Source organism: Myodes glareolus, chromosome 1 (genome assembly GCF_982192425.1).
Source record: "Myodes glareolus chromosome 1, mMyoGla1.1, whole genome shotgun sequence".
In the NCBI taxonomy this organism is placed as follows: domain Eukaryota; kingdom Metazoa; phylum Chordata; class Mammalia; order Rodentia; family Cricetidae; genus Myodes; species Myodes glareolus.
Genome location: NC_142026.1, coordinates 75,541,209 through 75,567,302, shown reverse-complemented (window position 1 = coordinate 75,567,302; position 26,094 = coordinate 75,541,209). Strand labels below are relative to the sequence as shown.

Below are 26,094 nucleotides of genomic sequence, written 5' to 3'. Positions count from 1 at the left end.
AGGGAATGTGTGGAAAGATGGCTAAAATTAAAGACCATTTGAGGAGAACTATGAAAAATCAATACAACACAAACTTCCTCAAAAAAATATAAAATGAGAAAACAAAAGCATATTCAACAAATGGTGTTGATATAACTCAATATCAATGTGTAGAAAGAATGAAAATAGATCCATATCTATCACTATGCACAAAGCTCAAGTTCAAATGGATCTATAACCTTAATATAAAACTACCCACAACAAACCTCATAGAAGAGAAACTAGGAAGTACACTTGAATGCACTGACTCAGAAGACCACTTCCTAAATATAACTCCAGTAGCACAGACACTGAGAGGAACGATTAATAAATGGGACCTCATAAAACTGAGAAGCTTCTGTAAACAAAGCTTCTGTAAAACAAGACAAAATGGAAGCCTACAGGATAGAAAAAGATCTTCACCAACACCATATCAGGAGAAGGGCTGATTTCCAAAATATACAAAGAACTCAAGAAATTGGTCATCAGAAGAACAAATAATTCAATAAAAAATGAAGTGCAGAACTAAATAGAGAACTCTCAAGTGATGAATCTAAAATTACTGAAAGACAATAAGGGAAGTGCTCAACATCCTCAGCAAAGAGATAAATGCAAGTTAAAACAACTCTGAGATTCCATCTTACACCTGTCAGAATGGGCAAGATCAAAAACACTGATGACAGTTTTTCCTGGAGAGGGTTCTGATTAAAGGGGATGCTCTCAATTAATGGTGAAAATGCAAACTGGCACAGTTGCTTTATAAATATGTATGATGATAGCCTAGAAAACTGGGAATCAGCATACCTCAAGATCCAGCATATATATATATATATATATATATATATATATATATAGAGAGAGAGAGAGAGAGAGAGAGAGAGAGAGAGAGAGAGAGAGAATATAGACAAAGGATGCTCAATCATACTACAAAAGCATTTGTTCAACTATGTTCATAACAGCATTACTTGTAATAGCCAGAATCTGGAAACAATCTAGATGTCCCTCAACCAAAGAATGGATCTTTAAAAAAAATGTGGCACATTTACACATTAGAGTAGTACTCAGCAATTAAAAAAAATGACATCTTGAATTTTGCATGCAAATGGATGAAATTGACACTATCCTGAGTGAAGTAACCCAGACCCAAAAAGATGGATATGGTATGTTGGTGCAGGAGAATTGTCTGTATTCTGTCAATCATGTTTTAAATAAACACTGATTGGCCAGGCAGGAAGTATAGGCAGGAAAACCAGACAGGAAGTAGAGATGATGCAAGGAGAACAGGAGATTTCTGGGAAGGAGGAAGTTGATTCCTCCCACTCCTGCCTAGATCACCAAAGCAGCAGGATGTGATCTGTCCTATTGAAAATGGTACTGAGCCATATGGCAAACATAGATCAGAATAATGGGTTAATATAAGCTACAAGAGCTAATAAGTTGCCTGAGTTAATGGGCCAATCAGCTTTATAACTCATGGAGATTCTGTGTGACTTTCTTTGGTGCTAAACAGCTGTGGGAACAGGTCAGGACAAAAAACCCACACAAACAAGCCAGTCCTTCATGTTACAGTATTTACTCACTCATAAGTAGATACTAGCTATAAACAAAGGACATTGAGCCTATAGTTCATGATCCTAGAGAAGCTAAGTAATAACATGAAACCAAAGAAAAACATATATAGACCCAACTGGAAATTGGAAACGAACAATATCACCTGACAAAATTCGGAGCATGGGGTGGGGAGATAAGGAATGCTAGAAGGGGAAGAGAAGAGAAGGGGAGGATTGAGAAGAACTTGAGGAAATAGGATAGTCAAGAAAAAAGAAGGACAGATGTGAGAGCAAGAAAAAAGATATCTTGATTGAGGGAGGCATTATGGAGTTAGCAAGAAACCTGGCTCTAGAAAAATTCCCAGGAATCAACAAGAATGACCCTACCTAGTACCCAAAGCAATAGAGGAGAGGGTGTCTGAACTGGCCTTGCCCTGTAGTCAGACTGATGATTATCTTAAATATCACCATAGAACCTTTATCCAACAACAGATGAAAACAGAGGCAGAGACCCACATCAGGGCACTGAATTGAGCTCCCAAGATCCAGTTAAAGAGTAGAAGGAGTGAGAATATTAGCAAAATGGTCAAGACTGCGAAGTGTTCATCCACTGAAACAGTTTACCTGAGCTAATGGGAGCTCCCCAACTCCAGCTGGACTGGGAAGGAACAAGAATAGAAAGTAATTAGTCCCTCTAAATGTGGTTGACAATTGTATGGCTGGGGCAGACTGAGAGACCACTGACAGTAGCACTGGGATTTATCTCTACTGAATGTACTGGATTTCTGTAATCTTATTCTCTTTGGATGTATACCTTGCCCAGCCTAGTTATAGTAGGTAGGGTCTTGGACATTCCACAAAGCAAAGTGCCTTACTCTCTCATAGGATTAAAGGGGATGGGGTGGGAGGGTGTGTGGTTGGGATAGAAGGAGGGGAGGGAAAGGAAATTTGAATTGGTATTTGTTTAACTCTAATAAATTATAAAAAACAAAAGAAGCCTCCTAATATCTATATAGATAGATATAGATATTGCATATTAGATTCCCTTCATACTTAGAGAGATAGAGATAGATAGATAGATTAGATAGATAGATAGATAGATAGATAGATAGATAGATAGATAGATAGATAGATAGATAGATAGGATATCTAAATGAATTCACCAACTATTAAGGGAGTCAGATCTCCAGATGACCATTTTATTACCAAATAAAGTTTTAGTTACAAGCAATCCCAGACATACATGGGAACAAAAAATTCAATCAAGCTCACTTTTTGAGGTAATTGTCTCATAATGTTTTAACAGAGTTCAGCCCCTTGTCCCAAAATTTTTAGGTTTGTCATAATATATACATACATATATTATATACATATGCTTATGTACGTACACATATTATATACATATATGATAATTCTCACTTTTAAACCTATGGCTATTTGAATCTGTACTGTGCATTCCAGATTAAAATTTTAAGTGATTTCTGAGTGTTTATGCATATGATTATGCTTCTCGTGCCTTCTCTTCAGCTCTATTCCTTATATGTTTCCCCATTTTGACCAATTCCAATGATTTAGTTTTTCTTTATCTTAGTATATTCTTATTATTATCAATAGAAACTTGATTGTTTCCAATGAGAGATAGAAATGGGATGAATTCTGATAGGAGAGATACTGAGATGGAACTGAAAGGAATAGAGAGAAGGCAAACCATAATCAGGGGATGTCATGTGGAAAAACCCTATGTTCAATGAAAAAAGTCATTGTTCAACTGTAGTGCTTTGTAAAATTCAAGAAATTCATATAATTTCAATTATAGTACATGAGCTTTGGGGGTTTCTTATTATGTGAACATCTGAGTTCCTTGGAAGCCAGAAGAGGATATCTAATTCATTGAGCTATTGTTATAAGTGGGGGTAAATTTCAAGATACATGGATTGGAAAGTGAACTTATCTCCTCTGGAAAAGACATTCATGACTTTAAATGCTGAGATATCTCTCCATCTTACTCAGTATTCCTTCTATCTATTTCTCTCTCTCTCTCTCTCTCTCTCTCTCTCTCTCTCTCTCTCTCTCTCTCTTTCTCTCTGTCCTAAATTTTACTTTTCTAACTCCCCAGATGGACCAGGATTCTCTTTTCTGCCCCCAGAGAGGGACAATATTTTGATCATCTGCAAATATTCATTCACTCAACTACAAGCTTTCTGTTTTCTCTTACATTTGAAGTCAAACATACTTTTTGATACCAAAAGAATTACTGGGAGTTTATTTCAACTCTTATTGTGCTTTAGAGAAAATAAAGAACACATCCCTATGCACTAATGTCCATGCATAAGGTCTTATAGTCAGAGTAGAAGATTATAGGTCACATGTATAGAAAAGAAGTATATGGCATCATCATAAGAAGAAAAAAATGAGAATCACTAGCTAATGTATATATCTTGCATTTTATTGTAATATGTAGATCTGCATCAACACTACAGCTGTCAGTTACAATTTATGAAATGTGTGTTCAGAAAGATGTTTTCTCCCTTAATTTTTGAAGAGAATTTCTCTCTGGTCTTAACAAAATTATGTAGCACTTGGGGACAAAGATGCATCCCAGTAGACCTGCACTGGAAATCAGAATGGATAAGACCTCCACAATCACCATGACCTTGCCCTTGGTGCTGTGGTAAACTGGGATAAATGTGATCCAGACACTGCAAAACAACAGCATGCTGAAGGTCAGCAACTTGGCTTCATTGAATGTATCAGGGAGATTCCTGGACAAGAAAGCCACAATGAAGCTCGCTAAGGCAAGGGAGCCATGGTATCCCAAGACACAGTAGAATGCAGTCTCTGAGCCCTTGTTGCACACAACAATGATTTGGCCATGCTCAGAGTGTGCATCATTATCGATAAAGGGAGGAGAAAGTCGCAGCCAGATTACACAGAGAATAATTTGGATGAGGGTACAGATGACAATGATGTAGTTGGGTGCCCCTGAAAGCAGGAAGGACCTTACCCTTTTTCCAGGGGCTGTGACTTTGAAAGCCAGCAGCACAGTCACTGTTTTGGCCAACACAGTAGAAACAGCCACAGTGAATACAACTCCAAATGTGACTTGCTGTAGGATACAGATAGCTGAGTTGGGATGCCCAATGAAGAGCAAGGGACACAGGAAACTAAAGATGAGTGAGATGAGCAAGATGTAGGTGAGATTCCGGTTGTTGGCCTTCACAATGGGAGTGTCTCGATGCTTCACAAAGACCACAAGAATCACAGCTGTGAATGCAGAGAGGCATAAGGCCATTAAGGAAAGAGCCATCCCCAAGGTGTCTTTGTAGTTCAGAAAGACCATAGCTTTTGGAATGCACTGCTTCTGTTCTCTGTTAGTATACTGGTCTTCTCGACACCTCACACATTTATCCACATCTGATGGAGAAAGGATAGTATGATTAGTGCAACTTTAATCATTTATTGACAAGATATTTCAATTAAGTGTGTTAAAGAAACATTGCAATATCTGCATTTGTTTCTGACGATGTAGTTGAAGGACACTGCTACATAGCAATGTTTCCATTACACAGCACTCATTCATTATCATTATGGAAAGTGATATCAAACAATAGTTATGTTTTCTATTCAACTATTTGATGATGATGCATTTTGTTGAATTATCAAAAACACTGCTGTAAGATAAAGCTCTTGTACTGTGTAAAGATTTATTCTTTGTATGTGCTTAATGAAACATTGATTGATAAGTAGCCTGGCAAAAAGAATAGGCATGCAACCAGACTAGGAAAATTCTGGAAAGAGGAAAGGCTCAGTCTGCAGTCACCAGCCGGACACAGATGAAGCAATATGGGAATGCTTCACTGAGCAAGATACCAAGCCTCATGGCTAGACATAGATAATGAGTCAGATGGTGGTGACATACACCCTTATTCCTAGCAATAGAGAGGCAGAGGCAGGTGGATCTCTGTGAGTTTGAGGCCTGCTTCATCTACAAAAGCTAGAACCATGCCAGACTCCAAAGGTACACAGAAAAACCCTTTCTTGAAAAACAAGACAAAACAAGCACAGTTTAAAAGTATAGGGTAGTTTAAGTTGGCTTTTTTTACCTTTTTTATTGGTTTTTATTGAGCTCTACATTTTTCTCTGCTCCCCTCCCTTTCTCTATCCTTACCCTTCAATCCTCCCCCAAGGTCCCCATGCTCCCAATTTACTCAAGAGATCTTGTCTTTTTCTACTTTCCACGGAGATTAGAACTATGTATGACTCTGTTAGTGTCCTTATTGTTGTCTAAGTAACAAAGTCTTTCCATTTTATCAGATATAACTTGCCAAAAGAAAATGTCCCAACTTAGAGTTGGGGAAAGGTTTTGTTTCTGTCTTTGTTTCAGGAGAATAAAGGTATCCAGCTAAGAAATCTGAGTACCATTGGAGAAATGAGACAGCTGAAGAAAAAGAAAAAACATACAGAAAAAAAAGAATATTGGACTATTGGTATATCACATTTCAAACAGGATAAAATTTCATAAATCTTTCCAAATGTTTCTGTTGTTCTCTACAGACATATAATGCAAATTATCTTTCTGTGGTCCCACTCTAAAAATTAAAGCATGCTATGAAGTTGGCATGTGGTTCTCTTCTTCACTAAACACAAGCATGCTTATTAACTAAAATCTTTGTCTCATGTCAGAAAAGCCACCAGTTATGGTACAGAAGAAAAAAATATTTAAGGACAATTTTATGGTCACTATTTTTCCTAAAATTTTTTTATTACTTTATAAATAATAACATTCAAAATTTCCACTTCCTCTCTTCCTCCTTCTTCCCTCCCACTCCCCCACATACCCTTCCCCTCTCCCGTTCTAAGTCTTAGGAGGAAGCAGGGGGTATCCTGTCCTGTGGGAAGTCCATCCAGGCTTAGGAAGGTAGATAATGAGCCAGGTGGTGGTAACATATGCCTTTAATCCTAGCAATAGGGACACAGAGGCAAGTAGATCTCTATGAGTTTGAGGCCTGCCTCATTTACAAAAGCTAGTTCCAAGCCAGGGTCCAAAGCTACATACAAAACCCTGTCTTGAAAAACAAGACAAAACAAGCATAGATTAAAAATTATAGATTAATTTAAGTTGTAAGAGCTAGCTAATAATAAGCCTGAGCTAATAGGCCAACCAGTTTATAATTAATATAAGCCTCTGTGTGTTTTGTTGGGAATGAATAACTCTGGGACTGGGTAATACAGAAACTTCCATCTACAAAGCAGAAATATTTTCAGTACTTTATTGGTGTGGGAGAATGGTCTGAATTCTGTCAATTATATTTTAAATAAATGCTGATTGGCCAGTAGCCAGGCAGGAATTATAGGTGGGACAACCAGACAGGACGTAGACGTGGGTCAAGAAATTCTGGGAAAAAGGAAACCCATTTCTCAGCAGTCCTTTCCCCGACCAGAGAAGAAGAAATATGTGACTGCCTTGCTGAAAAAGGTATTGAGCCATGCGGCTAACATAGACAAGAAAAATAGGCTAATACAAGATATAAGAGTTCATAAGAATCCTGAGCTAATGGGTCAATGAGTATATAACTAATGTAGTCCTCTGTGTGAATTTCTTTGAGACTTAATGACTACAGGAACCAGGCAGGACAGAAACCCTGACAACACATTATGAATGCTGTGATGAAATGACTTAAACTGGATAATTGACAGAGGTTAAAAAAATTAATGATTGTATGGTATAGAGTGTATTTGAATGAATAATCTGCCTGAAATAGATGGAGACTGTGTCTTCTCTTGAGACGAGTCATGTAATGTTTTCTAGTTTGAATTCACCAGTGCAAACACATTGACATAGAAGCAACACTAAACAGACAATATAGGGACCCTTGGAGTTAGCACATAACACACAAATACCAAGTTCTCAACCAAAAGGAGAATGATTTGCCCCAGGGGACAATAGGTAGGGAATGAGAGAAAACAAACAAAACAGAAAATGGAGGAGAAGGGGAAAGCAACAGGAGAGAGTCTATATTCTTTATGTGGGATGAGAGGCAGAAGGAAAGAAAATCTATCTACCTGCCTTTTTGTTTTCATTTTTCGAGAGAGGGTTTCTATGTAGCTATGAAATCAGTTCTGGAACTTACTCTGTAGATAAGGCTGAGCTTGAACTCACAGAGATCTCCCTGCCTCTGCCTCCTGAGTGCTGGAATTAAAGACTTGTACCACCACCGCCCAGCTCTACCTGCCATGTTTATGTAGCCAACTCTAAACAAATGATCATTTGACAAATTTGGGCTGTGTAGAAGACAACACAAATTTGAATAAATGTGGCTAATTGCTTTCATAGGAAACCATTTTAATTTTCTAATTTTGACATTATTAACTGTGTGATGTATATAAAAATATTGATTAAAGGACTGCATATATTTTAGGTCATGTGCCAACATGTATCCACACTTACCTAGATTTAAAATCACTTTGCTCTTTTGAAAACAGTGTCTCTGGATATTGCCTTAAGGATTCTGTTTACTAGGTAACAGTGTCTGATAATTTTACAAGTAATGGTTTCCCCTCCTCATTAATCTTACAGAGGACTTGGATTTGGTTCCTACCATATACATAACTGAATTCAATGGATCTGATGCCATATTCTGCTCCAAATTGATTCCTGCTTGTACAGGGTGCCTACAAACTTATACATACAATGACACATACAATACAGATATGCAAATAGAAAAAATATTGTAGATTCACAACAGGAATCAAATATACATGTAGTTTCAGAGGAGATTAAACACTATTAAAGACAATTCCTAGAATTCCCTCACACTGTAGTTTGAGAGTCAAAACTGCTTCTTTGAGAAACAAACATATACCATGAATTTTCAGTGGGTCAAAAATTATGTCCTGGTATAACGTGGTTACTAAAAGTGACATTGGTGATGGTCATGGTCCTATATAAACCAATTTGGACAAGTGGTATATTTTATTTCTGCAGTGACCTTTTAGAACCTGTGATTATTCTAGTGTGTTTAGGAGAGGATAATCTATGTGAAGGATTTATCTCAATAACAAACACTCACTTGTCTCATTAGAAACTTCATTTGGTGGGCAAGAGCTGCAATCAAAACAGCAGGCTGCCATTCCCTCCTGCCAGAATTTTCTGAATCCAGGACCACAATCAGCACTGCACACAGAGGGTGGCATCTGAGGAAAATCAGACACATGCTGGTATCAGGAGTTTTATCTACTCCTTCTCTAACTATATTATATTATCACGTTGAAATATTGATAAGTTTATTTCATAAGCACCACATTAAACGTAATGAGATTTAAAACACCATGCATGTGAATGCATACAAACAAACTGATGTAAAGTTAAGTAGCTTTCAAATCCTAGATATTTAGGAAAAAGAATGGGTAGTTATTTGCTGTGGGCAAACACCGTGGAGCTTGCAAACTGGTTTTTCAACTTAAATTTTATCACCTTAAAAAAAAGTACTTTTTGAAGTCAGAGAGAACCTTAACTGAAATATTTCTCTCCATTAATCTAGTCTGCTGCCAAATTATTTAAGCATTTTATTAATGGGTAATTGATGTAGGACTGCCCAGCCCACTATGGGCAGTCCTGTCCCTAGACAGGGCTGTATGAGAATTCAAGCATAGAAAGCCAGTAAGCAATGAATCTTCACACTCTATCCTTTAGTTGCAGACTTCAGATTCCTGCCTTGTCATCCCTTTACTGTAACCCACAAGCTAAATCAAGCCTCCTGTTCAAAATGACCATTACCAGTGTTTAATTACAGCAACAGCACCAAAAGCTAGAATGAATGGAGATCTGAAACAGGGGCAATATCTCTTCAAATCTCAGCTAGCACACATGAACTCTAAAAATAGCACTGCAAATCATGACAGAGTGTAAAAAGAAACAGAGCTAAATAGGAAGAGCATTGTGCATCTGTGGTGAGGATGTGCTGAACTGATGTGTATAGAGCTGGAAGGTGAAGTGTTTCCTGATGTGAAGTGCTTTACAAAGATTGCAAATACTCGGACCATCTGAATAAATGCTAGATTATTTTAAAGTTAATTGGGAGATTTCTTAAATATTAAAATAAAAACCTCTGTATAATCAAAAACCTGGTGATAGAGACCTATATACTGCTTTAGATAGCTGCCGATGGTTGGGTGCTCAGTTTGCATACTTTGTTCAATATTGAGTTCTGTGTCAAAATCATATTGTCTTCTATGTGTGGGTTCCTTCATGTTCTTCATAATATGATTAGCTACAAATCTTACTTTTTCTTATGATTTTCTTGAAACTGGGTCTCAACAAGTAGTGTTAGTAGACCTCAACTTTCTATATAGCATATTTTAACTTTGCACACACAGAGATCTGCCTTTCCTCCCTCCTGAATGCTGGGAATGAAGGATCATGCTACCAGTGGGCACATTTCTTCCCTTCTTTTTTTTGAGTATAATAAAGGGTTCTTGGGGCTGGAGAGATGGCTCAGAGGTTAAGAGCATTGCCTGCTCTTCCTAAGGTCCTGAGTTCAATTCCCAGCAACCACATGGTGGCTCACAACCATCTGAAATGATGTCTGGTGCCCTCTTCTAGTCTGCAGAATACTGTATACATAATAGATAAATTAAATAAATAAATATTTTTAAAAAATAAAATAAAGGGTTTTTTTATTTATGGGTAGACTCACAGATCACAGTCCTCTGCACAAGCAGGGAATAGGAACTGAAACCACCATCTGAGAGAGAGAGGCTGCACAAGCTTTACATCTACAAAACGTAGTACAAGAGAGCACGCCAAGTGGGCTGCTATCTTAAAGGCTACTGGCTGAAGGTGTTTCCACAGCATCTTTTAACTGAGTAGAATTACAAGATGCTGTATTTGGAACATATGGAAACTGCCAGAATAAATTCAGGAAGGCTGCCCAGCTTCTGTTTGTTCACTTCTTCAGACAGCTGATACTTACTGATACCACATCACACCAAAGTATGTATATGCAGGGTTTCTGTGCAGAAAGAGAGGTTTTCTCAAGTACAGGGGTAATAGAATGTCTTGAATTTTATGAGTAAGCGAAGTCTCAGAAATTATTTCCTTCTTGCATCAGAAACTTTTCTTTTCTATTATTATTTTATTACTTTAAAAAATACCAATCCAATTTTCCACTTCCTCTCCTTCTCCCACGTCCCTCCCACACCCTCAAACACAATCTCCCCACCACCCACTTTAATCTTAGGAGAGGGCAAGGCACCCTGCCCTGTGGGAAGTCCAAGGCCCTCCCCACTACATCTAGGTTGAGCAAGGTATACATCCAAACAGAGTAGAATCCCAAAAGGCCAGTACATGCAGTAGAAATAATCCCAGTGCCTTTGTCATTGGCCCATCAGTCTGCCCCAACTGTCAACCACATTCAGAAGGACCAGTTTGAATCCATGCTCGTTCATTCACAGTCCAGTTGGAGTTAGTAGGCTCCCATTACCTCAGGCACACTGTCTCAGTGGGTGAACCCCTTGTGGTCTTATCTTCCTTGCTCATACTCTCCCTCTTTGCGATATTCAACTGGATCTTGGGAGCTCAGTCCAGTGCTCCAATGTGAGTATTTGTCTTTGTTTACATCTGTTGTTAGATGAAGGGTCTGTGATGATATTTAAGATAATCATCAGACTGACTACAGGGCAAGGACAATTCAGGAATTCTATCGTTTAGTGTCTTAGCTGGGGTCATCCTTGTGGATTCCTGGGCATTATTCTACAGGTTTTTTGCTAACCCCAAAAAGGCTCTCGCAATCAAGATATCTCTTTTCTTTCTCTCATATCTGTCCTTCCTCCATCTCAACTATCCCATTCCCTCAAATTCTCCCCAACTTTCTTCCCCTTGCTTCTACCCCACACCCACCGATCCCAAATTTTGTCAGGCAATCTTGTCTGCTTTCAATTTCCAGGTGGGTCTATATATGTTTCTCTTTGGGTTCACCTTGCTATTTGGCTTATCTAGGCTTGTGAACTACAGGCTTAATGTCCTTTGTTTATGGCTAGAGTCCACTAATGAGTGAGTACATATTATATTCATCTTTTTGTGTCTGGGTTATCTCACTCAGTAAAGTATTTTCTATTTCCATCCATTTGCATGCAAAATTCAAGATGTCATTGTTTTTTACCATTGAGTAGTACTCTAAAGTGTATATATTCCACACTTTCTTTATCCATTCTTCCATTGAGGGGCATCTAGTTTGTTTCCGGGTTCTGGCTATTACAAATAATGCTGCTATGAACATAGTTGAACAAATGCTTTTGTATTATGTTTGGGCATCTCTTAGGTATATTCCCAAGAGTGGTATTGATGGATCCTGGGGTAGGTTGATATCCAATTTCCTGAGAAAGCGCCACACTGATTTCCAAAGTGGTTGCACAAGTTTGCATTCCCACCAGCAATGGATGAGTTCCCATTACAAAACATCCTCTCCAACATAGGCTATCATTGTTGTTTTTGATTTTAGTCATTCTGACAGGTGAAAGATAGTATCTTAAAGTTGTTTTGATTTGCATTTCCCTCGCAGTCCTGATTTCCCTTTTCATGTTCTTCCTCCTTCTGCTCCTCATTTGGACCCCGGGGGGCCCAGTCCGGCGCTCCAATGTGGGTCCCCGTCTGCATCGCCGTCCCTCGCCAGATGAAGGATCCATGGTGATAAGCAAAACATACATCAGTATGGTTATGGGCCACGGCAGGCCCAGGCACCCCCTCCTCCTCCCAGAGAACAACCCGGGGGATCTCTCCCTGGACCTGGGATCCCACATACAATCAAGTCTCCTGTAAACCCCAAAATGACTCCCCTAGTTGAAACATACTCTTCCCCGATCCCATATTCATCCCTCCTCCCTCCCCCCCCATCCCAGGCCACCTAGCCCTCCCCATTCCTCCCCCACTCCCCCCTCTCCAACCCTCTCCCCCTCCATCAACCCTCCCACCCACCCCCCCATGCACCCGAGGACACCCGGGACTCCCATCTATTTCCCACCTCCTGGCTGACAGCCAAACAATCTTCATCAGACTCATCTTCTTATTCAGCCCCTCTAGGATCACGAACAATAGGCTCAAAGACCTTTAATTATGGTTAGAATCCACTTATGAGTGAACACATACCGTGTTCCTCTTTTTGGGTCTGGCTTACCTCACTCAGTAAAGCGTTTTCTATTTCCATCCACCTGCATGCAAAATTCAAGATGTCATTGTTTTTTACCGCTGAGTAAAACTCTAATGTGTATATGTTCCACACCTTTTTTAACCATTCCTCTATTGAGGGGCACCCAGGCTGTCTCCAGGTTCCGGCCATTACAAATAGTGCTGCTATGAACATAGTAGAACAAATGCTTTTGTAGTATGTTAGGGAATCTCTAGGGTATATTCCCAAGAGTGGAACTGCTGGGTCCCGAGGGAGGTTGACTCCCAGTTTCCTGAGAAACCGCCACACTGATTTCCACAGTGGCTGCACAAGTCTGCATTCCCACCAACAATGGATGAGTGTTCTCCTCATTCCACATCCTCTGCAGCATAGGCTATCGTTGGTGTTTTTGACTTTAGCTATTCTGACAGGTGTAAGATGGCACCCCAAAGTGGTTTTGATTTGCATTTCCCCGATCGCTAAGGAGGTTGAGCATGACCCCAAGTGTCTTCTGGCCATTCGAAGTTCATCTGCTGCGAATTCTCCGTTAAGTTCAGTACCCCATTTTTTAATTGGGCTAACTAGAGTTTTAGCGTCCAGTCTCCCGAGTTCCCCGTATACTTTGGAGATCAGACCCTTGTCCGACGAGGGGCTGGCGAAGATCCTCTCCCAGTCAGAAGGCAGCCCCCTTGTCCTACTGACAGTGTCCTCTGCTTTACAGAAGCCTCTCAGTTTCAGTAGATCCCACTTTTTCATTGTCTCTCTTATTGTCTGTGCTACTGTGGTCCTACTTAGGAAGAGGACCCCCCCGTGCCCATATCTTGCAGACCACCTCCCACTCTCTCTTCTACCAGGCCCAAAGTGACTGAGTTTCTTTCTCCTGTCTTTTGTATTCTGTTGGTTATTCTTGTCCCTGCACTTCCTGTTTGTTTACCCAGATTTTTCATATCCAGCTTTCCCTCAATTTTGTTTTCTTTATTACCTCTATTTCGGTCTTCAAGTTTTGAAATGTCTCCTTCACCTGTTTGATTGCTTTTTCTTGGTTTTCTTGAGTATCTTTGAGGGATTTATTAATTTCTTCGAACTTTTTCTTGTCTTCTCTTCCACTTCTTTTTTTTTCTTTTTTTTTGTTTGTTTATTCAAGTGTCCGAAAACACTCTTTCCACTTCCTCCCCTCCTCCCAATACCCTCCCGCTCCCCCCCACTCCCTATCCTCCTCCTTCACCATTCCCAAGAGCAGTCAGGGTTTCCTGTACTGTGGGGAATCCAAGTTCCTCCCCCCTCCCTCCGGGTCCAGGAAGGTGAGCATCCAAACAGGCCAGGATCCCAAAAAGTCATTCCATGCAGACGAAACAAGACCCAGTGCCATTGTCAATGGCTTCACAGTCTTCATTTGGACCTCGGGGGCTCAGTCAGCCGCCATGTCAGCCACATTCAGAGAATCTGGTTTGATCAAATGCTCGTTCAGTCCCAGTCCAGCTGGCCTTGGTGAGCTCTCATTCGATCAGTCCCCTTGTATCAGTGGGTGAACGCACCCTTCGCGGTCCTGACTTCCAGTGCTCCAATGTGGGTATCCGTCTCTATCTCCATCCATCGTCGGATGAAGGCCCCCTCTGATTTTGCTTTCCTTGCTCACGATCTCCCTCCCTCTGCTTCTCATTTGGACCTAGGGAGTTAAGTCCGGTGTTCCAATATGTGTCTCTGTCTATATCTCCATCCATTGCCATATGAAGGTTCTGTGGTGACATGCAAAATATTCATCAGTATGGTTATGGGCCAAGGCCAGTTCAGGTACCCTCTCCTCTGCTGCCCAGAGTACAATCTGGGGACCTCTCCTTGGGCCTGGCAACCCCTCCAGAATCAAGTCTCTTGCAAACCCTAAAATGGCTCCCTTAGTTGAGATATAAACTTCCCTGCTCCCAGAACCATCCTTCCTCCCTCACCGCCTCCCATTCCCCCAAGCCATCCCCAATCCTCCCCCCTCTCCCCTCTGCCTAACCATCTTCCCCTACTTTCACCCCACTACCCCCCCATGCACCCGAGTTTGCCTGGAAATCTTGCCTGGTTCTAATATCCAGGAGGATAACTATATGATTTTCTTCAGGTTCACCTTCTTATTTAGCTTCTCTAGGATCACAAATCATAGACTCACAGACCTTTAACTATGACTAGAATCCACTTATGAGTGAGTACATACCATATTCCTCTTTTTGGATCTGGGTTGCATCAATCAGTAAAGCGATTTCTATTTCCATCCACCTGCATGCAAAATTCAAGATGTCATTGTTTTTTACCGCTGAGTAGAACTCTAATGTGTGTATGTTCCACACCTTTTTTAACCATTCTTCTATTGAGGGGCACCTAGGTTGTTTCCATGTTCTGGCTATTACAAATAGTGCAGCTATGAACATAGTTAAACAAATACTATTGTCGTATGATAGGGCATCTCTTGGGTATATTCCCAAGAGTGGAATTGCTGGGTCCTGAGGGAGGTTGACTCCCAGTTTCCTGAGAAACCACCACACTGATTTCCACAGTGGCTGCACAAGTTTGCATTCCCACCAACAATGGATGAGTGTTCCCCTCATTCCACATCCTCTCCAGCATAGGATATCATTGGTGTTTTTTACTTTAGCTATTCTGACAGGTGTAAGATGGTATCTCAAAGTGGTTTTGATTTGCATTTCCCTGATCGCTAAGGAGGTTGAGCATGTCCTTAAGTGTCTTCTGGCCATTCGAAGTTCATCTGTTGTGAATTCTCTGTTCAGTTCAGTACCCCATTTTTTAATTGGGTTAATTAGAGACTTAGTGTCTAGTTTCTTGAGTTCTTTGTATATTTTGGAGATCAGACCTTTGTCTGATGAGGGGTTGGTGAAGATCTTCTCCCAGTCAGAAGGTAGCCTTTTTGTCTTACTGACAGTATCCTTTGCTTTACAGAAGCTTCTCAGTTTCAGTAGGTCCCATTTATGCATAGTTTCTCTTATTGTCTGTGCTACTAGGGTTCTACTTAGGAAGTGGTCTCCTGTGCCTATATCTTGTAGACTACTTCCCACTTTCTCTTCTATCAGGTTCAAAGTGGACAGATTAATGTTGATGTCTTTAATCCATTTGGACTTAAGTTTTGTGCATGGTGGTAGATATGGATCTACTTTCATTCTTCTACAAGTTGACATCCAGTTATGCCAGCACCATTTGTTAAAGATGCTTTCCTTCTTCCATTGTATACCTTTAGCTCCCTTGTCGAATATTAGGTGTTCATAGGTTTGTGGGTTAATATCCGGGTCTTTTATTCGATTACATAGGTCGACTTCTCTGTTCTTATGCCAATACCAAGCTGTTTTCAATACTGTAGCTCTGTAATAGAGTTTGAAGTCAGGGATGGTAATGCCTCCAGAAGTTCCTTTATTATATAAGATTGTTTTGGCTATCCTGGGTTTTTTGTTTTGCCATATAAACTTGATTATTGTTCTCTCAAGGTCTGTGAAGAAGTTTGTTGGGGATTGCATTGAATCTATAGATTGCTTTTGGTAGAATTGCCATTTTTACTATGTTGATTCTCCCAATCCAAGAGCAGGGAGGTCTTTCCATTTTCTGGTATCCTCCTCAATTTCTTTCTTCAAAGACTTAAAGTTCTTGTCAAATAGGTCTTTCACTTCCTTGCTTAGAGTAACCCCAAGAAATTTTATGCTATTTGTGGCTATCGTGAAAGGTGATGTTTCTCTGATTTCCCTCTCTGCTTCTTTATCCTTTGTGTATAGAAGGGTAACTTATTTTTGGAGTTGATCTTGTATCCTGCCACATTACTAAAGGTGTTTATCAGCTGTAGGAGTTTTTTGGTAGAGTTTTTAGGGTCGCTTATGTACACTATCATATCGTCAGCAAATAACGAAAGTTTAACTTCAACCTTTACAATTCGAATCCCCTTGATCTCCTTATGTTGTCTTATTGCTATTGCTAGGACTTCAAGCACTATATTAAAGAGGTATGGAGAGAGTGGACAGCCTTGTCGTGTTCCTGATTTTAGTGGAAAGACTTTGAGTTTCTCTCCATTCAATTTGATGTTAGCTGACGGCTTGCTGTATATTGCTTTTATTATATTTATGTATGATCCTTTTATCCCCAGTCTCTCCAACACCTTTATCATAAATGGGTGTTGAATCTTGTCAAATGCTTTTTCGGCATTAAATGAAATGATCATATGGTTTTTTTTCTTTCAGTTTATTTATATGATGGATTACATTGATAGATTTGCGTATGTTGAACCAGCCCTGCATCTCTGGGATGAAGCCTACTTGATCATAATGGATAATTTTTCTAATGTGTTCCTGGATTCGGTTTGCCAGTATTTTATTGAGTATTTTCGCGTCAATGTTCATGAGTGAGATTGGCCTGTAATTCTCTTTCTTGGTTGTGTCTTTGTGTGGTTTTGGTATCAGGGTAACTGTAGCTTCATAAAAGGAGTTTGGCAATGACTCTTCTGTTTCTATATTGTGGAATACATTAAGGAGTATAGGTATTAGCTCTTCCTGGAAGTTCTGGTAGAATTCTGCATTGAAACCATCTGGTCCTGGGCTTTTTTTGGTAGGAAGGTGTTTGATAGCAGCTTCTAATTCTTCATGACTAACAGGTCTATTTAGATTGTTCACCTGTTCTTGGTTCAACTTTGGTATATGGTACTTATCAAAAAAGATGTCCGATTCTTTTACATTTTCCAGCTTTGTGGCATATAAACTTTCGTAGTAAGATCTAATGATTCTCTGAATTTCCTCTTTGTGGCTATGTCCCCCTTTTCATTTCTGATGTTATTAATTTGCATGTTCTCTCTCTGCCGTTTTATTAGTTTGGATAGGGGTTTGTCGATCTTGTTGATTTTCTCCAAGAACCAGCTTTTTGTTTCATTGATTCTTTGGATTGTTTTCTGTGTTTCTACTTTGTTGATTTCAGCCCTCAGTTTGATTATTTACAGTCTTCTACTCCTCCTGGGTGAATCAGCTCCTTTTTTTTCTAGAGCTTTCAAGTATGCTGTTAAGTCTCCAATGTGTGCTTTCTCTGTTTTCTTTAATTGGGCACTTAGTGCTATGAACTTTCCTCTTAACACTGCTTTCATAGTGTCCCATAGGTTTGAGTAATTTGTGTCTTTATTTTCATTAAATTCAAGGAAGAGTTTAATTTCTTTCTTTATTTCTTCCTTGACCCAGGGATGATTTAATAGTTGACAGTTCAACTTCCATGAGTGATAGGGGAGTTCAGCCAATCATATTCTGTTTTCGGGGCATGCTGCCCTCAGGCAAAAGCCTGCCTATAAACCTAGCAAGTGAGCTCTGCTAGCTCCCTCTTTCGCCTAGCTCCTGTGTCCGGACGGATCAGTTGGATTCTGGTTAAGCTATTGTAAGTCTTACTTCTGTTTATTAAAGCTGTATATTTTGTATCAAGATAGTCTGGGGACTTTTCTTTACCAATAGCGCTGCAGCTTCATCTGGCGCCCAATGTGGGTCTTTTTCCCCCTCATGGCACGGGCCTAGCGACCTGAGCGCGCACCACACCTGGGGTCTAGCCAGTTGCTAGCAACATTTGCGGGGCCACGCAACTAACTTCCTTGGCTTTTGCTACCCCCCTTGGGCACTGTCTTCCCCCAGCACTTGATCTGTGAATTTAACCTCTGGATTTGAGAGTATATATTTTAGAATTTGTTTTCTGGGTCGGCGCCATTGACACGTGGATTCAGGTGTGCCCCCGCAGCTTACTGGCAGACAAGGGTCATTACAGGTAAGATTTTTCTTTTCAGTTGAAAACAAATAAATAAAAACATTTTCTTTTGATTAAACATGTCAGAAAATATTACTATCCAAAAATTCAATGGCCTTTTTAATTGCGCCATGGAGGATATCCTCCATGAGGTTTCTGATATTCCTCTTACTTGGTTATTTCTGGGACTTGTCGCTTTTCTGGTGTTTGGATATGTTATAAGAACGATGCAGTCCTTCAAGATTGAATCAGCAGTGCTGAGGGCAGAGATTAAAACCTTAAGGACAAATCAGACTGACACCAACCTCCTCAAAAAAGAGTTTGGAGTTTTCAAGGAAGAGACTAGATCTTTGTCTGATATGACTTGGTCGACTGACCAAAATATCAAGAATGTACAGTCTAATATTGCTTCTTTAGAAGGGAGCTTCACTGCTCTCAAGGAGGGGACAATCAAAATAACTCGTAACCTCCAGTTCATGACTGTAAATGCTGAAACATTAGCTGAGAGGATTAAAACCATTAAATGTAATTTGATTGGAATAATAATAATATATTGGTATTTGTGAGTTATTGGTTTTAGAAAATTGTATCGGTGTTGATTTTTGTACATTGATATATTGAATGTTGTATGTGAGTATGCTTCTACCTCTATTTGTATTAATATATATACATATATTTACATTCCTACCTCTGATTAAGATATTTATGTAATGATATACATTGTTTACATTTGGAGGTCATTGTCCTCACTCATTGGACAGTTGTTCAGTCTCTTAATCTTCAAGTTAGATAGATAGAAATCAATAGTCATATATGTTTATTATATTTATATTTAGGCTAATCAGGTTATTTTGATGCATAGAGATCATACTTAGTATAGATAATATAATCTTCAACCTCTTCGAAGAGCTGTGAAAAATGGCCTTTAATCTAACTCATAGTTCTATAGTAGTGAGACACAATCGCTCCTGGCATCACTGCTCTACTCCCGAGAGAACGTTGAGCACCAAAGACACTCCACTTGGAACTTGTCTTCTTCCTGGCAGAACTGGCCTTTGGGCAAAGAAAAAGCCCATACCTCAACCACTGAAAAAATTACAGAATATCCATAAATGGATAAAAGCAGGATTGTCTTATCTTGCCAAGACAGGGTGAGAGAGTCCTAAAAGGTTTCTTGCCTTTAAAAAATGGCATGTCAGTTACATAAGGCCTTAACCAAAGTTGGTTGACTCAACATTACATACGAAACTTTGGGTAATTGCCCAGGTATTCAGTTGTCTCTTCCATTCGTTGCACATTTTGGAAGTTTCCCGCTTGTACTTCCGGGCTGCTTGAGTAAAATTATTTTCCTTCTCAGATCTTTGATGGAGTTGAAGATTAGATAGTTGTAGTTACCATCTACATTATTTAGACTCCCTGAGATAGAATGTTTAGCAAAACTTTTGTTATAGGTTTCTTGCTTAACATTCTTTGTTGTTTGTAACTTTATATTTATTATTTACTTATATTGCATATAGTTGTACTTGGTTTGGTTCTGTCTTATTTTAGAAAAAAAGGGGAGATGATAGGGGAGTTCAGCCAATCATATTCTGTTTTGGGGGCGTGCCGCCCTCAGGTAAAAGTCTGCCTATAAACCTAGCAAGCACGCTCGCTAGCTCTCTTTTTCACCTGGCTCCTGCGTCCAGATGGATCGGTTGGATTCTGGTGTAAGCTGTTGTAAGTCTTACTTCTGTTTATTAAAACTGTATATTTTGTATCAAGATAGTCTGGGGACTTTTCTTTACCAATCGCCCTGCAGCTTCACATGAGTTTGATGGGTTCCTGGGGGTAACATTTTTGTTGAATACTAACTTTAATCCATGGTGATCTGACAAGACACAGGTGGTTACTAATATTTTTTTGTATCTGTGGAAGTTTGCTTTGTTACCCAGTATGTGATCAATTTTCAAGAAGGTTCCATGAGCTGCAGAGAAGAAGGTATATTCTTTCCTATTTGGGTGGAATGTTCTATTGATGTCTGTTAAGTCCATTTGATTCAATACCTCCAATAATTCTCTTATTTCTCTGTTGGGTTTCTGTCTGATTGATCTGTCCATTGGTGAGAGAGGTGTGTTGAAGTCTCCTACTATTAGTGTGTGTGGTTTGATGACTGCCTTGAGTTCTAGAAGTGTTTCTTTTACATAAGTGGGTGCCTTTATATTAGGGGCATAGATATTCAGGACTGAGACTTCCTCCTGATGAATTGTCTCTGTTATGAGAATAAAATGTCCATCTCCATCTCTTCTGATTGATTTCAGTTTGAAGTCAATTTTGTTGGAAATTAGAATGGCCATACCTGCTTGTTTCTTAGGTCCGTTTGCTTGGAAAACCTTTTCCCAGCCCTTTACTCTGAGTAGATGTCTGTCTTTGTGGTTGAAGTGTGTTTCTTGTAAACAACAGAATGTTGGATCCTGTTTTTGTATCCAATCTCTAAATCTGTGCCTTTTTATAGGTGAATTGAGTCCATTGATATTAAGTGATATTAATGACCAGTGGTTGTTGACTCCGGTCATTTTTTTGGGTAGTAGAGTGTATGTGTTTTCCCTCTTTGAGTTGTGCTTGTGAAGGGTCGCTAGATGTCTGAGTTATTGTAGGCAGTGTTGGGAATGTTGGATTCCTTGGGTTGTGATTTGCCTTCTAATACTTTCTGTAAGGCTGGATTAGTAGCTATGTATTGTTTAAATTTGTTTTTATCCTGGAATATTTTGTTTTCTCCGTTGATAGTGAACAATAGCTTGGCTGGGTATATTAGTCTGGGCTTGCATCCATGGTCTCTTAGTTTCTGCAGTACCTCTATCCAGGACCTTCTGGCTTTCATGGTTTCCATAGAGAAGTCTGGTGTAAGTCTGATAGGTTTACCTTTATAAGTTACTTGATCTTTATCCTTTGCAGTTCTTAATATTCTTTCTTTAATCTGACTGTTTTGTGTTTTGATTATTATATGGCAAGGGGATGTTTTTTTTTGATCCTGTCTATTCGGTGTTCTGTATGTTTCTTGAACCTTCATAGGGATATCATTCTTTAGGTTGGAGAAGTTTTCTTCTATAATTTTGTTGAATATATTTTCTGGACCCTTGATCTGCAATTCTTCTCCTTCTTCAATTCCTATTATTCTTAGATTTGGTTTTTTTATTGTGTCCCACAGTTTCTGAATGTTTTGTGATGAGAATTTGTTGGATTTGCTGTTTTCTTTGGTCCGAGCGTTTAATTTCTCTATGGTGTCCTCAGAGTCTGAGATTCTTTCTTCTATCTCTTGTATTCTGTTGGTTATGCTTGTTTCTGAAGTCTCTGTTTGTTTACCGAGATTTTCCATAGCCAGCCGGCCCTCGGTTTGTGATTTCTTCATTGACTCCATTTCAGTTTTCAAATCTTGAACTGTTTCCATTACCTGTTTGATTGTTTTTTCTTGTTTTCCCAGTGTATCATTCACAGATTTACTCATTTCTTCAAACCTTTTGGTATATTTCTCTTCCATTTCTTTACTCATTTCCTCAATCTTTTTGTTATACTTATCTTCCATTTCTTTATGGCAGATTTTCACCTCCTATTTGAGTTCCTCTATTATTTTCATAAAGATCTGCTTAGAGTCGATTTCTTCTATTTCTTCTGGAGTAGGGTGTTCAATTCTTCTAGTTTCATTCTCCCTGGATTCTGGAGATGTCATGTTGCCTTTAGGTTCTTGGAGGAATTCTTGCATTGGCGCCTGCCCATCTCCTCCTCTCTGGATGAAACTCCTCAGCACTTTCTGGATAGAACTCCTCAACATTCTCTGGGTAGGACTCCTCAGCACTCTCTGGATAGAGCTCCTCAGAACTCTCTGAGAAGAACTCCTCAGTAGTGCAACAGAGCTAGCTGCTCTTCCCAGGACCCAGGAGACAAAAGGGCAGCAGCAGTGGGGGCAGGGAGGGGTCCCGTGGAACACCGAAGACCCTGCTGCAGAAGCTGAGGGGGGGAGGAGCTGTGCTCTCTTCCCAGCCAGGCCGCCCAGGCGAGCACACACTCACCTCTCTGGGTAGAACTCCTCAGCAGTGCAACAGGGCTTGCTGGTTTTCCCAGGACCCAGGAGACAAAAGGGTGGCAACAGTGGGGGCAGGGAGGGGTCCTGTGGAACACCGAAGACCCTGCCGCAGAAGCTCTCTGGGTAGAACTCCTCAGCACTGCAAGAGGGCTCCTTCTCTTCCATTTCTTAAGGGATTTTTTCACATTCTCTTTTCAGCTCTCCCTCATTTTCATAAAGTTACGTTTAAAGTCATTTTCTTCTACTTCTTCTGGGTTAGGATGAACAAATCCTCTTGTTGAGTGTCCACTCAATTCTGGTGTTATCATGTTGCTTTTTAGGATGTTTGAGAAATTCTTGCATTGGCACCTACCCATCTCTTCCTTCAAATGAGGCCTGCAGTGTCTTGGCGTCTTGGTCCAATCTTTACTGTGGCTGAGTACTTGGGAGTTTTTCTTTGTCTGCCCTCTCTTATGTCTCCTCAGCACAGGAGCAGGCTGTGTTACAGGACTACAGGGAACTCACAGGGAAAAAGGCAGGCTTGAGGCATGGTGGTTTGGGGAAAGCCCAGCAGCAGGAATACTCCCTGCTGGAAGGCCAGAAAAACCAGGGAGTTTGGGAGGAGCCCCTGGGTTCTGCCCCACTGGTAAGGTCCTAGGGAGTGGGCCGTCCAGCTGTCTGAGCTTCTGGGCATTGATTCACCTCTCAGGTCCCCTCAGCACTGAAGGAGGCTGTGTTGCAAGGTTCCAAGGACCTCACAGGCAAGAAGGACTTGGAGACAGGGTGAGTTGAGGGGAAAAAAGCCCAGCATCAGGAACACTCCCTGCTGACTAGAAAAGCTTAAGGAGTTGGGGAGGGGCTCCTGGGTTCTGTTCCACTGGGAAGGTCCCAGAGACTGGTGGTTCGGCTGTCTGGCTTTGTGGCTGCTGATTCACCTCCCTGGTCCCCTCAGCATTGGAGCAGGCTGTGCTGCAGGGTTCCAAGGACCTTGCAGGCGAAAAGGCTGGCTTGGGAGCAGGGTGGGTTTGGGGGTAAAAAAGCCCAGCAGCAGGAATACACCCCACTGAATGGCCAGAAAAGCTTAGAGAGTTGTGGGGGGAAATTTTAGGACCAAGGAATTGAGGGGGACTTATCTGACCTATGTAAGGTGGATCCTTCAATTCTGCTCCCTGGAACTCACAAGAGTTCTTTGGGTTTGTGAAAACAGAACTTTTAAACATATACGTTTTATAAAAAGTAGCATATTTATGTAAGAATGACTATGACAGTTATTTTTACACAATGAAAAGTATTTTTAAGACTATGGAAGGCAGCATGATAGAGAAATTTCATAACTTGCATTTGTAATTTGTTGAAATTTGTTTGGTGACTTTGTCCTTTTAAATTTACAAAACCGCTCCCTAGAGCTGCTCCCTTGCACGCTGGGCCTGGACTGTGGGCTCAGTCCGGCAGAGGCAGCTCTGGTGCTTTGAGAGCCTGCCTGAGGACAGGCAAACCCTGTCTCAGCTCAATCACATTCCTGGCCAGCAAGAGAGAGTGAACTTCTAGCAGACTTCCATTGGAGGAGGGGTGAGTTTTCTCCTGGCCAGAGGGCTTCCCCTAGGAGGAATTCAGCCTTTCCCCGCCCCCCTTGACAATCTGGTCACCAGGCAGGGGCGACACCTCCCTGCGGAGCTCTCCCGAATCCCGTCCCAGCCTTTATCCAGGTACACCTTCCTCTCTTCCTCCCCTCCCCTCTGGAGACACAAGATCTCCCCAGAGCTGCTCCCTTGCTCGCTGCTGGGCCTGGACTGTGGGCTCAGTCCGGCAGGGGCAGTTCCGGTGCTTTGAGAACCTGCCTGAGGACAGGCAAGCCCTGTCTCAGCTCAATCACATTCCTGGCCAGCAAGAGAGAGTGAACTTCTAGCAGACTTCCATTGGAGGAGGGGTGAGTTTTCTCCTGGCCAGAGGGCTTCCCCTAGGAGGAATTCAGTCTTTCCCCGCCCCCCTTGACAATCTGGTCACCAGGCAGAGGCGACTCCTCCCTGCGGAGCTCTCCCATCCCAGCCTTTATCCAGGTACACCTTCCTCTCTTCCCCCCTTCCCTCTGGGGCCACAAGATCTCCCCAGAGCAACTCCCTTGCTCGCTGGGCCTGGGTTGTGAGTGCAACCCGGTAGTGGGGAGTGCCTGTGTTTCAATAGACTGCCTGAGGAAAAGTAGGCCTTCTGTCAGTGAATTCCCTGCCCAACAAGGGAACCTGACCTGGTACTAGAAGATCCAGTAGAGAGCATTTGAAGGAAGAGATGGGCAGACGCCAAGGCAAGAACTCCTCCAACAATCTAAAAAACAACATGAAAACACCAGAACCCAAGGACCCTATAATAGAAGAACTTGAACCTCTTAATTCAGAAGAAGCGGGAAAAAATGCCATTATGAAAGCAATAGAGTCCCTTAAACAGGATATGAATAACTCCCTTAAAGAACTGGATGAGAAGTATAACAAAAAGATTGAAGAAATGAGTAAAGAAATGGATGAAAAACATAAAAAAAAATCGAAGAAATGAGTAAATCCATGAATGATATACTGGGAAACCAAGAAAAAACAATCAAACAGGTAATGGAAACAGTTCAAGAATTGAAAACTGAAATGGAGGCAATGAAGAAAACATAAAACGAGGGCCGGCTGGATATGGAAAATCTAGGTAAACAAACAGAGACTACAGAATCAAGCATAACCAATAGGATACAAGAGATGGAAGAACGAATCTCAGAGTCTGAAGATACCATAGAGAAAATAAATGCTCTGATCAAAGAAAACAGCAAATCCAACAAATTCTCTTCACAAAACATTCAAGAAATCTGGGACGCAATAAAAAAACCAAATCTAAGAATAATAGGGATTGAAGAAGGAGAAGAACTGCAGATCAAAGGTCCAGAAAATATATTCAACAAAATTATAGAAGAAAACTTTCCCAATCTAAAGAATGATATTCCTATGAAGGTTCAAGAAGCATACAGAACAACGAATAGGCTTGATCAAAAAAAAAAAAATCCCCTCGTCATATAATAATCAAAACACAAAACATACAGATTAAAGAAAAAATATTAAGAGCTGCAAAGGAAAAAGGGCAAGTAACTTATAAAGGTAAACCTATCAGACATACACCGGACTTCTCAGTGGAAACCATGAAAGCCAGAAGGTCCTGGATAGAGGTACTGCAGAAACTAAGAGACCATGGATGCAAGCCCAGACTAATATACCCAGCCAAGCTATCATTCACTATCAATGGAGAAAACAAAATATTCCAGGATAAGAACAAATTTAAACAATTCGCAGCCACAAACCCAGCCTTACAGAAAGTAATAGAAGGAAAATCACAACTCAAGGAGTCCAACATTGCCAGCACTGCTTACAATAACTCAGACATCTAGCGACCCTTCACGAGCTTAACTCAAAGAAGGGACACATACAAACTCTATTAATCAAACAAACAAAAAATAATAATAACCGGAGTCAACAACCACTGGTCATTAATATCACTTAATATTAATGGACTCAATTCACCTATAAAAAGGCACAGACTAAGAGACTGGATACGAAAA

At 40.6% G+C, this 26,094-nt stretch overlaps 1 protein-coding gene across 3 annotated transcripts in view; it reads right to left on the bottom strand.

Annotated features, from left to right (window-relative positions):
- Positions 1-4,077: 4,077 nt before the first annotated feature.
- The window catches only part of LOC125411804 (vomeronasal type-2 receptor 116-like), a 59,071-nt gene continuing 37,054 nt past the window's right edge, over positions 4,078-26,094 (bottom strand). For 2 of the 3 annotated variants that reach the window (XM_087910129.1, XM_087910130.1), the window contains exons 5-6: positions 8,639-8,762; positions 4,078-4,982 (exon numbers count right to left, since the gene is read on the bottom strand). In XM_087910129.1, the coding sequence (XP_087766255.1) occupies positions 4,078-4,982; positions 8,639-8,762 (1,029 nt within the window). The remainder of the gene's footprint in view (positions 4,983-8,638; positions 8,763-26,094) is intronic. The other variant, XM_087910135.1, reaches the window with a different exon arrangement.